At 42.4% G+C, this 12,286-nt stretch overlaps 1 protein-coding gene across 1 annotated transcript in view; it reads left to right on the plus strand.

Annotated features, from left to right (window-relative positions):
* plxna2 (plexin A2) overlaps nt 1–12,286 on the plus strand; it is a 267,455-nt gene that overhangs the window by 140,871 nt on the left and 114,298 nt on the right. Inside the window, exon 5 of the mRNA XM_036590910.1 lies at nt 1,712–1,812. Within this exon, the coding sequence (XP_036446803.1) occupies nt 1,712–1,812 (101 nt within the window). The remainder of the gene's footprint in view (nt 1–1,711; nt 1,813–12,286) is intronic.

Here is a 12,286-nt window from a genome sequence, read left to right on the forward strand (position 1 = left end):
GCTGCCCTTGTATGCCGGGTGGCCGGCAGGAGGATGCGCGTGCAGGGTGGTGAGGGGCATTGTGGGTCAGCGGACAAAACGAGCAGCGTCTCTGGAGCCCGCTCTCCGTCTGCTACTTACACAGTGTTTGTGTGTGTGTGTGTGTGTGTGTGTGTGTGTGTAAAATGTATAACTACAACCGACAAGTGTTTGTTTGGTGATGCAGTTTCTAGCATGTTTATTTGGCTATGAGAAGAATTTCATTTCTTCTGAAATGAACAGTGAAATGAGGCACTCAACAAATAACTCTCTTGACTCTTCAAGTGTGAGTATGCGTGTGTATGAGTAGAAAGTGTGTGTGAGGTGAGAAACAGATAAATATATCAACTGTATGGTGTTTGTTAATAATAAAGATAATTGTTCAAATACAGATTTTTCACAGGATACATTGCTCTTTTGTAAAGACAACATGTAGATCATTGTTGTGATATTGCCTTTTGCAATACTGATATTGCAAATGGCTGGAAAGAATACATGGCCTTTTATAAATCACAAAAACTTTCACTGTGGACCTAAATAGCATATGGATATTTCAGATGATTAGTATCAGTCGTGGCCCAAAATGGAAGGATGGACAGAAACACCTGTAGATTTTTATCACAGCTGAAGCAAGAGTGGAGCTTGGTTTTCTTCTGTCTCTCAGACATAGTTTTGGTAGTTTACCAGGTCTTGCATGGCTGTTATAAGTCCCATTTTCTGATTTATATCTTTTAATTACAGTTTTTTTTCATGCATTTTCCTTTGGCTTTTGTTTTCTTTATGCAGGTAGATATCTCATATCTAATATTCTCAGAAATATCTCCTTTAACCTCAATGGCTGATTTGATTTAGAAATTAAATGAATGGTGGTCTGGTGGTCTCTGACTTTTGTGCAGTACTATACATGTGTGTGCGTGAGAGTGGCTCATACAATAGCTCACTGTACTGCTTAAGTTTTCCTGTGTCAGCCTCACAGCTGCACTGACTGAGGTTAGTCTCAGAGATAAGCTTCAGAAGACACACACGCGCGTCTGCTGCACCAGTTGGTCCTGCTGCACACACTCCTGACCGTCTGTCATCCACCCCAGTCAAATGCGTGCACACACACATGCAGGTTTGTGTTGTTGTAATGGAAGGACGTGGGTCCTTCCTACACACACACATACACAAACATCATATATGTGGTAAGAAGGCACTTTAATTTGGTGTTGATTTAGTAGGTTGCCTATTTTTTTTGTTATTTTTTTTTGGTTTTCCTACATGGTCAAGATATTTTTGTTTTGAAAAATATATAAAAAACATTCACACATGCCAATTAATATCTTCATTGTTCAACTTTTACTCCAAACTCCCACATCACTATCCCACATCTGGATGTGTATGTTCTGGTGTTATCTATTATGAATAAAAGGCGTGTTGTGATGGTTTCCTGCTGCTCCTGTTCTCCGGAGATGACAGGAATCAATATTCCTCCTATCTGACCCTTATCTGCTTTCCACTGGAGCCAATTAATGGCCCACTTTGAACACCCCACTGTTGTGTCTGACCAGAGGAAAAAAAGAAAAGCCTTCCTTCAGCTGTATGAGAAGTCAATGAAAGCCCACATTTCATGCTTCAGTTGGGCTTTTCAATGAATGCCAAATGTCTATATTGTTTGAAAATCAAATCTGATCATTCTGTCTGAAATCTGCAGGTGACCCAGGTGCCCATCGAGTCGTGTGAGCAGTACGGGACGTGCCGCGAGTGTCTGAGCTCTGGAGACCCGCACTGCGGCTGGTGTGTGCTGCACAACATGTAAGTGCCTCAATGACAGTAACATTGTTTTGCTTGTTGACTGTGTTCACTGCAGGTTTTACGATGGTTAGCTTGTTTGCTTGTTGTGTTATGACTCATAGCTTTCTTTGCTGTTGAAAGAAACAGTAAGTTTGGTCTGTGGGACTGCCATAAGGGACTGAGCCCTCTGAATAACCCTCAGCAAAGAGCAGGGTCCATGACTACCACCTGGTGGTTCCTGTGTATAACTACAGCTAAATACATCAGCTTTAGTCTTCAATGCCTTGTTGTATTGCAATGTATTTCTACTTAAAATACTTCAGTTCACCTCAGTCCATATTGATTTGCATAGCTCTTCTTTATAATAAGCATTATCAGAAAGCAACTTTACAGACCCCTCATGAGCAAGCCAAGGGTGACAGTGGCAGGAAAAACTCTGTGAGAGCATGAGAAGAACCAAGACTCAAAAGGAGGCCCCATCCTCGTAAAAAGTTAATGCCAGAGATTAAGCTCATTTAAGTTAGATTAAGCCAAATAAACAGATTACAGAGAGGAAACATTCATGAGGTAATTAGTTAGACAGATTCAGATGTAAAACATGACAGATAGACGCTATGAACAGCTAAATTCACAGTATGTATCTCCTTTCTCTGCTGGCAGACCTATTCTTGTGTGATGGTTGCCTTTCCGTTCCCTTACAACACACAGAAGACAGCGTTATCCTAATAGGGCTGTCAGCTAGATCTGCTAGCATTTTCCTAATGGTGGCAGCACCATGAAAAAATGCACTTAAAGTAATTTACATGGCCCCCATGGCGGGACGGGGACAAATAATAGCCCGAGCGCAAGGTAATTCAGTCGCTCTCTCTTCAGCATGACTCTCGAGGCAGCCCGGACCCCCACCATTGCTAGCAGGGAGCATGCCAGAACAGGAGCATTAAGTGCTATTAGCCTCAGCGTGTTTTAATCTCCATCGCACTCATCAGATTGTGAAATGTATTGTTTCAGGAGCATTTGGTTTCATGATGGGGGAAAGTGAAAGTTCAGGGTGTTGCTTATGTGCTTTTTCAGGACGTCCCCTTAAAAGCATGTTCATTAAAGTAAACAAATTTTTAAAAACTACATGTCAGTGGAGCTTTCGGTGTAGTCGACACTGACTTAAGTAGTGCAAAGATATACTTTGACATTAACATTTGTTTCTAAGCAGTAGTTTTTGTGAAACAGCTGCATCCACAAGAAATGTGCAAAACATTTTGGCCGAAAATGGTTAAAAGTGGCAGTTTTGGTTTGTGACCAAAAGAGAGAAAAGGCAGAGCTTGTTGGCTGAAAAAGCCATTACAACAAGATTAAAAAAGTAATTTGTTAAACACTTGAACAGTCATTTGAATGATAATGAAAATGAGAAACAGTGATTAAAACTCTGTTTTAATGCCAGTCAGCACAGACACATCCAAACAGTTTGAGCAGCAGCAGAGTCGGCCATGTGGAACTATTGCATGGTTTCTCAGAGGGATATTACACAAGTGAATTATAATCTCTGTTAATGTTGAGTATCAAAAGAGAGAACGAGGCTGAAGAACTTCTCCGCTAAACATGACACCCCGTTTGATACACAGAACACAGTAAAACTACAGAAGCAGAGAATCTCTGCTAGCATGCTATCGTCATCTGTAGTTACAGTTTTTGGCACAAGTTAAAATGCAAAAATGCAAAACATTGCTAAAAAGCAATGGAATGTACAGCCTTGAATGACCAACCACTCTTTAGATAAACTGTTTTTATTTAAGTTTTGTCCTGTTGAAAGGAGATTTAATCAATAATAAAAGAGTATTTTCTGTATGACCGTGTAGTTAGAGAGTTGTTTCACTAGGACTTTGCACCGTCTACTTGTGATCGGATCACCACATTTGTGTGTAAGTGCCAGGTGTGAGTGGGGCTGCAGTATCTGTAAATCTGTTTGGATTCACGCCTGCACACATACACACACACATGCAATGTGAACACTCTCTCTCACCTGTCACAGTGTCTGTGTGTAAGGCTGTATGGCACACACACTATGTGAGTCCACAGTGATACACACACATCATCAGTGTTATAGAATTCTGTACTGTCAAGAGCGAAGCAGCTTTACAGTGATTGAATCTTCATCTGCATCCCAGCAGTAGAGTCACATGACTATTCTCTCTCCCACTTCTTCATTTTTCTTTCCATCCCCTCTCCTCCTCCTCTCTCTTTTCCCTGCATGGTATCATTCTCTCGGCCCCAGCTGTGGCCACAGTGGGCACATTTTCCACAATCAGTGTTGACTTGATGAAATTAAGCTCTCTCTCTCTCTCTCTCTCTCTTTCTCTCTCTCTCTCTTCCCTTCCCTCTTCTCGCTCATGTTTGCTCATTTCTCACTCATCCAGGCCGCCCAGGAGCCTCTCCCTCCATATATATGTATATATATATATATATATATATATATATATATATATATATATATATATATATATATATATATATATATATATATACATGGAGAGAGAGAGAGAGAGAATGGCAGAGAAAGAAAAAAGAGATGAGAGAGAGAATGGCAGAAAGACAGGAAAAGACAGTTTCAGAGAGAGAAGGGAAGAGACAGAGTGAGAATGGCAGAAAAAGAGAAGGAAGAAAGACAGAGAGAGAGAGAGAGAGAGAAAAAGGTAACTCTTCATGCATAATCATCCTTTGATCACTGTTTTGCAGATGCTATGAATGGGTCTCTCTCTCCTCTCTCTCTCTCTCTGTTCCTTCTGTATTCTCCGCTCCTCGATAGCAACTAGGCTGGGTTAGGCTGTATAATTAGGAACATGGCAGCACATTAGCATGATCCAGCTCCATCGCTGAGCTGAAGGAGGTGGTCAAGACCCTCTCTCTTTCTCTGTCTTTCTCTCTCTCTCCAACACCCCTCCACTCCCCACCCCCTTCGCCTCAGAGCGGAGCGATCCGCTGACGGCCCCTCTAATTACCGGCAGCTGCCGGCTGCCGAGTGAAAGGCAAACAGAGAAGAAGAAAAAGAGAAAGCGAGCGGAGGAGAGGGAGACAGGCAGAGAAGCAAGTTTGATTTGGCCGTGCCAGGGGGCCACACAAAAGCGGCCACCGTTTAGATCACAGGACGCAAAAACAACCTTTCTGTCTCAAGCACACTCAAAGCTGGTGGGTGTGGATAAGAGTGCTGAGTGCACGCTTGGACTGCAGCCTGCATTATGCACACACACTCCTTACCAGAGTTTCATCTAAAGGCTACATTCACATTACAGCTCTGAAGTGGTACAGTTCCTATTTTTTGCCTAAACGTGACATGGATTAGATTTTCACAGTGCAATGTGAACACAAAAACCTGATCTTTTTGAGTCAGATTTGAGCCACTTTTATAAGAGATCACAGATTGGATACATACACTATATTGCCAAAAGTATTCACTCACCCATCCAAATCATTGAATTCAGGTGTTCCAATCACTTCCATGGCCACAGGTGTATAAAACCAGGCACCTAGGCATGCAGACTGCTTCTAGAGACATTAGTGAAAGAATGGGTCACTCTCAGGAGCTCAGTGAATTCCAGAGTGGTACCGTGATAGGATGCCACCTGTGAAACAAGTCCAGTTGTGAAATTTCCTCGCTACGAAATATTCCACAGTCAGCTTCATTGAATGGGTTTCCATGGCCAAGTAGCTGCATCCAAGCCTTACATCACCAAGCACAGTGCAAAGCGTCGAATGTAGTGGTATAAAGAATGCCGCTACTGGAGCAGTGGAGACATGTTCTCTGGAGTGACGAATTACGCTTCCCCATCTGGCAATCCGATGGACGAGTCTGGTTTTGGCAGTTGCCAGAACGGTATTTGTCTAACTGCATTGTGCCAAGTGTATTATGGTGTGGGCTTGTTTTTCAGGAGTTGGGCTCGGCCCCTTAGTTCCAGTGAAAGGAACTCTTAATGCTTCAGCATACCAAGAGATTTTGGACAATTTCATGCTCCTAACTTTGTTGGAACAGTTTGGGGACGGCCCCTTCCTGTTCCAGCAAGGTCCATAAAGACATGGATGAGCGAGTTTGGCGTGGAAGAACCTGACCTCAACCCAATAGAACACCGTTCGAAAGAATTAGAGCGGAGACTGTGAGCCAGGGCTTCTCGTCCAACATCAGTGTCTGACCTCACAAATGCGCTTCTGGAAGAATGGTCAAAAATTCCCATAAACACACTCCTAAACCTTGTGGAAAACCTTCGCAGAAGAGTTGAAACTGTTATAGCAGCAAAGGGTGGGCTGACATCATATTAAACCCTATGGATTAAGAATGGGATGTCACTCGAGTTCATATGCATGTGAAGGCAGACGAGCGAATACTTTTGGCAATATAGTGTGTTTGAATATTAGTGTCAATTATAAATGATTATAATAACATTCAGTACAAGTATGGTATTGTGCCATAACTGCCACTAAGTTCATTTTTCAGTGTCAGGAAAATGAGCAGAAGACATATTTAACAGAAAAGTACATGGAAGCTTCAATCACTAAAGATATTATACATTTCAATATTTATTTTGTCCACTCTTTGACTTAAATTTTTTCCATGCTTTTTGTAAGCACTTAGTTCAGTTCAGTCTGAGAAGCTGGTTGCATTTTCTGCTTTTCACAGTCCCAAATTTAGACTTGTCAGTTCATAAACTCCACATCTCGTTTATCCCGTTTTTCTGTTCTAGCGCAAATTCCCAGCTCCAGCTCATCCCAAAGTTACCTCTGCCTGACTGTGACTGGTCCACTGCATAAAGCTAACTGTGCTGAGATGTACACAGAGTTCTTTTTAAACATACTTGTGACAACATGTTCGGCGGTAGTTAAATTTTAGTCATTTGAATGACTTCCAATTTGCCACTACATTTGAACGCTTGCTTGCTGTTAGGACAGAGTGTAAACCACAGAGATACAGCACTCATCCTTCTTGTTTTGGCTATTCATGGGCTCCAGAAGGATAGATGGAGGATGCAGAGCAGGAAGTGGAGCGAGAAGGTGAGAAAAAGAGAAACGAAGTGAGAAGAGAGAGAGCGAGAGAGAGGGCAAAAGTTTGCTGCCAGATTTGGCCGGATTAATCGCCAGTAGAGAACATTAATCCCAGAGACGATCTGATGGCTGAGCTCCAGCAGGGTCAGGGTCACCTGGGTTCCTTTAATATCTGCTGTCATGCAGTAGCTCTGGGTCGCTGTGTGGAAGAAGGCAGAGTTTGTGTCTAGAAGAGACTAAAGAGGCTGTTTTATGACTGTGAGTGTGGAGGAGGTGTGTTTAAGAGCAGAGAATGGGTTATACACGATTATGCAATGTGTGTGTGTGTGTGTGTGTGTCCGGTTGTGAGCTGGCGTCGTGTTTGCATGGCCACTGCAGGCGATCCAGAGATGAGACGATTCTCACAGCAGGAAGCAGCCTTTGATCTCTGCTGTGGGGAGACACACACATACACACACATTCATCCATCTCTCTCTCTCTCTGTCCCTTTTTCTCTCTCTCTCTGTGCTATTTCGTTTTCCAGTAAGTAGTTCCTCTCCCAATCTCTCCCTTGTATTCTTTTGTGTACTCCCTCTTCCCCTCTTAGCCCACCACTAATATCTAACTTTCTCTCAGACTGACTCTTCCATTTTCCTCTTCTCACCCCCTCATCATTTCCTCTTTGTGTCTCTTGCTATTTCTCTCTACATCTCCCTTTCCCTCTCTTTGCCTTTCTCTTTTCCCTGTCTTTCCATCTTTCCCTCTTTCTCTTTGTCATTCACATTCTCACTCTTTCCTTCTCTCTCTTTCATCTCTCTTTTTTACCTCTCTTCTCCTTTCTCTCTTTCTCTTTATCTCTCCCTATCTATCTTCTACTCTTTCTTTTTTCTCATTCCCTCTTCTTGGTCTCTTTTTCTCTTTCTTTCTCTCTCTCTCTTTGTATCTCTCCCTCTCTTTTGTTACATCTGTTGCTCTCTCTTTCTCTCCTACTCTATCTGTCTCTCTCTTTTTCTCTTATTCACTATCTCTCTCCCTCCCTCTCTCTATCTCTCTTTTTCTCATTTTTCATTCACTCTTGTCTCTCTCTCTTTCTGTCTTTTTCATTCCTTTCATCAATCTAAAGTTTCTCCTCAAAGAAATTTTACCTTTCACCTAAAATGAAACATGATACCTACACCCACAATGCAATGCTTTATGATAGAACTCTATTTATCGACCACTGCTGACAGCTGGAACCTGAATAAGTGAAGCACTTTCGCTTTATGAGTCTGATAGGGCCGAGTATAAAATCAAACCTGAAATATCCAGTTCCACCGTATTCAAAACCTCCTATCAACATTTACATAAACACTTACTACCATCAATACACAGCTAATCAGAAGGGATTGGATTCATCAGCTCGTCAGTGGCCACCCAGCATCCATATCTAAGTTGTACTAATCACTACAATAATAATAACTGTAATGCCAAAGTGATTACAGTTCAGTCTGCACCATGTCCATATTGACCGCTGATCATGCAGGCCTGTGTTAGCACACAGCCGGACCCTGAGACTGCATCTATCAGTTTGCCAAATGGGCTTCTAATTGCATATCGATCTCCAGCATGGACGGCACAGCGTGTTGGTGCATGAGGCTGTGCGGTCTGCACTCCCTCAGACAGGATTGATATTAATGAAGGAGTATTTACGACTGGGACGGGCGAGAGAGGAGACAGATCTCAGAGGAGAGAGAGGTGCCATGTTCTACTTCTCGGTTCAGTCTGTTTTAGATGGATATACTGGAAAAGATTAAATTACTGGCAGAAACACTGATTTAATGATGGGAGACCTGTGATTCACCTCTGTTTTCCTCCTTTCTTCTCAAACCTGTTTTCCCTCCTCTCTTCTCCTTCTCTCTGCTCAAACCTGCTATTCCCTCCTCTGCTTTCCTCCTCCCCCCTCAAACCTGCTTTTTCTTCCTCTCTTCTCCTCCTCTCTACTCAAACCTGCTATTCCCTCCTCTCTTCTTCTCCGCTCTACTCAAACCTGCTATTCCCTCGCCTCTCCTCTTTTTCTCTTCTCAAACTGGCTTTTCTTTCTTCTCTGTTTGCACCTTCTCTTCTCTTCTCTTCTCTTCTCTTCTCTTCTCTTCTCTTCTCTTCTCTTCTCTCCACCTGCTAAGGCTGTCTCTTCTTCAGTCTTGAGCCTCAGGAATCCTGCCTGTGTGTGTAATATTTCTCCTTTTCCTGGCTGTTTGTAAAATGTCTCCCAGACCAACCCCCCACTCTATACACATCACACACCTGAGGTGGCTTGCGCTCAATCAGCCTGCCACACCACAAGCCTTTCAGCACTGCTGGGGATCAGGGTGGGATGGGGGGAAAACAGGAAAAAGGAAAGGATTTTTTTCTAGTGTCCATCTACCCTTGTCAAGACCGCGCGTGTGAGTGCATGCAGCGGAGTTTTGTGTGTGTGTGTGTGTGTGTGTGTGAAAGGATAGTGTAATTGCCTGTCTGAAACACAGGGCTAAAAGCAGGCAGTGGAGGAGAGCCCAAAGGTTAGCCCGCCACCACCATTACCTTCCCTTGTCAGACACATAGACACGCATACACACTCAGATATACTCACACAAAAGACAGCAAGATCAGAGCACACGTATGCAGTACACACTCTACAAACTTCATACAAAACATTTTAGACCTGTTAGTGGGTATAACATTCTAAATCACAATAAAAAATCAACCAAAAGCATTTGATTTCAGAGACAAATCAGGGCTACAATTTTTGGGGCTTAAACCAAAAAATGTTCTTGTGTGCCCTTATCTGCCATGCATTCTCAGACTGCTTATCATAGCATTTTCATAAACATGCATTGCTGATGTTTATTAGCATTTATTGGTAACGATTTTAAGGATTGAAGTCATACAGCGTCTCCACTGTTGTTTTGCACTTTACTTAGCACTGTCGAATATCGGTTAAAGCAGCTATCCCCAGTAGACAAGTTTATTGCTCACATGATGCGCTTAGAAGTCTTGGAACAGATATCTTTAGTTCAGTAATGTCTTTAGTTCAGTTGCAGCTAAACATAAGTGTTAATATAATGGCAAATCTGAGCACAATGTGTAACTTTATTGAGATCTTTACTGAAAGTAGTCACATGAGGTTGCTGTTTTTTTTTGCTCAGGAGAAAGATCTGAGCAGCAGGTGACTTAAGCATTTGATCTCATCATTGTCTAGGAGAAACTCCAGATATATTAAGGAGATCTTAATTTTTATTTTTCTTTCTCAAAGATAACAAATTAGGCAAACTTAATGAGTGCTTTCTAGCTAATGCTAAAGGTTCAGCCTCAAGGGTCTCAAGAACAAAACAGATAAAGAGACACGTCACATTGTCACGGCAAATGGATTGGAATGGAACATTTTGGATTCTATAGTTTTTTTTCCCAATTTCTCCCCAAAATAGTTATGGCCAGTGCCATTGCATCTTTTAAAACTGCCACAAATACATTATCATTGGGCAGCTCGACGCACTTGGATGAGAACACTAACTGCCAGCTCTGTTACATCAACAGATGCCCACATTGGCTAGCACTGCACTGAGTGATGTGGGGAGAGGGAGGGCCATCCTACCCACTCAGAGAGAGTGAGGCCAATTATGCTCTCTTGGACTCCCAGCTATAGATGGCTGTGGCATCGCCAGGGATTAGCCATGCTATCATATGACAATAGGGCCGATGCTTATTTGTTAATTTTAGAGACATTTCATTTAATGAAATGTATATTTTTGACCAGACTGCTGGCATGTTTGGAAGTCCTGTGCTATCTCAGGCACTAACAAGCAGCTCTGTGGATGGATTCTTTATCTGCGCTCCCTTTCTCTAGCTGTTTTTGTGTAGGTGTGTATTCATTATAAATTGTGTGTGTGTGTGCAGTCTGTACCTGTAAAAGCATTCCACACAGCGTTTTAGATGGACCTGGGCCGCCACAAGGCAGACAAAGCCCGAGTTAGCCAGACAGACAGACATACAGGGCCAGACAGACTGACAGTGCCTGAGACAGGTGGGGTGGGCACATACTTCAATTAATGAGAGAAAAAGAGAGGAGGATCTCTAACCACACACACACACACACATAATGACCATCTATCAGCACCATGGCAACCGCAGCATCCCCATCCCCTCTCCACCCCCAAAATAAAAATCAATGCTTTGGCAGCTTAGTTGCAATGTGCACGCACACACATTTTCAGATGGTATTCACAAGCCATCGTAGACATCTGAAAGCGCATTAAGTGTCATTTTCCCTCGAGCATTAGGGATGTAAAAGAGATGCTGCAAATTGCAAGTCGACATGCTCCCTGTCAGAAAGGCCTGGGCGAGAGAAAAAGAACAAAAAAGGAAACGGGAGTGAGGGAGAGAGGGAGTAACTGAGCGAAAGTCAAAAACAAAGAGAGGCTTGATGAAACATAAGCATGCAATTCTCATACACATTAATGTAAAACAAAAGTGATTACAACATGTGTGCTCTTAAACAGTGCTCTGGTGGACTTTACAGGTCTGTCCAAGCTTGATTATTAATGTCCGCACCCACCTGCTTCAACATTCACCTGCGCCTGCAAAATCTGGTGTACTTCCTGCATGCACCCACCCACAAGACCTAGTACCATTGTGGCCCCTACCCACCATCTGTAAAGCCTGCACCCGGCTATTTCAGCTATGGTCTTTGTCTGTATCCACCCGGTTTTAACCTTTGTTGAGCGTGCCCATGCAACCGTAATAACGTGGTGGAACCGCCTCATCGTACCTCCACACACCCAGTCATAAAAATATTGAAAGGTAGAAAAAATTATTTTGTGTATGTTTAGGCTAAACAAAACTTTGACAAGAGCACATGACAGCCCTGCCAAGCAGCTTGGCTTTGCTACTTTTTATCTGTGACAACATCATGTTTTATATGTTCTATTTGTATCAACCTTATATTATGTGGTAATCACAAATAGATAATTAGCAATAGATAGCTATAGTATGCCTCGGCACAAGTTGTAGGGGCCAAAATAAACAGCCAATAATTTTCCAATTATAACTGACTTGCAACCAAGAATCTAAATGACTGATTCTAACAAATTCCTATATTGCCAAATATTTTGAACACAATGGCAATACATATGTAGTACATATTTTTCACATTTTCTTGCCAGAAGCTGATCAGTGTACACACCCCCACAAGCGACAACAAGAGCATCCTCACAAAAGACAACTAGAAGCAACATTAGCAACTTGCCTGCTAGTGTTAACGTATCGTTAGGAGTCTTTCCCAGATCAGCCTAAACCGATGACAAAATCTGCCACAGAGGACTTTGCCATTAACTAACTACTTACTAGACATATGTGAGTTACAATTATTTACTAGACATATGTGTTATAATTATCTCTCAGAAGTCCACGTTATCTCACAAAACTTGATCTAGTGAATCTAGAGTGTTGTTCAAAATAACCACAATATAGAATATAATCC

Source organism: Colossoma macropomum, unplaced genomic scaffold (genome assembly GCF_904425465.1).
Source record: "Colossoma macropomum unplaced genomic scaffold, Colossoma_macropomum, whole genome shotgun sequence".
Taxonomy (NCBI): Eukaryota; Metazoa; Chordata; class Actinopteri; order Characiformes; family Serrasalmidae; genus Colossoma; species Colossoma macropomum.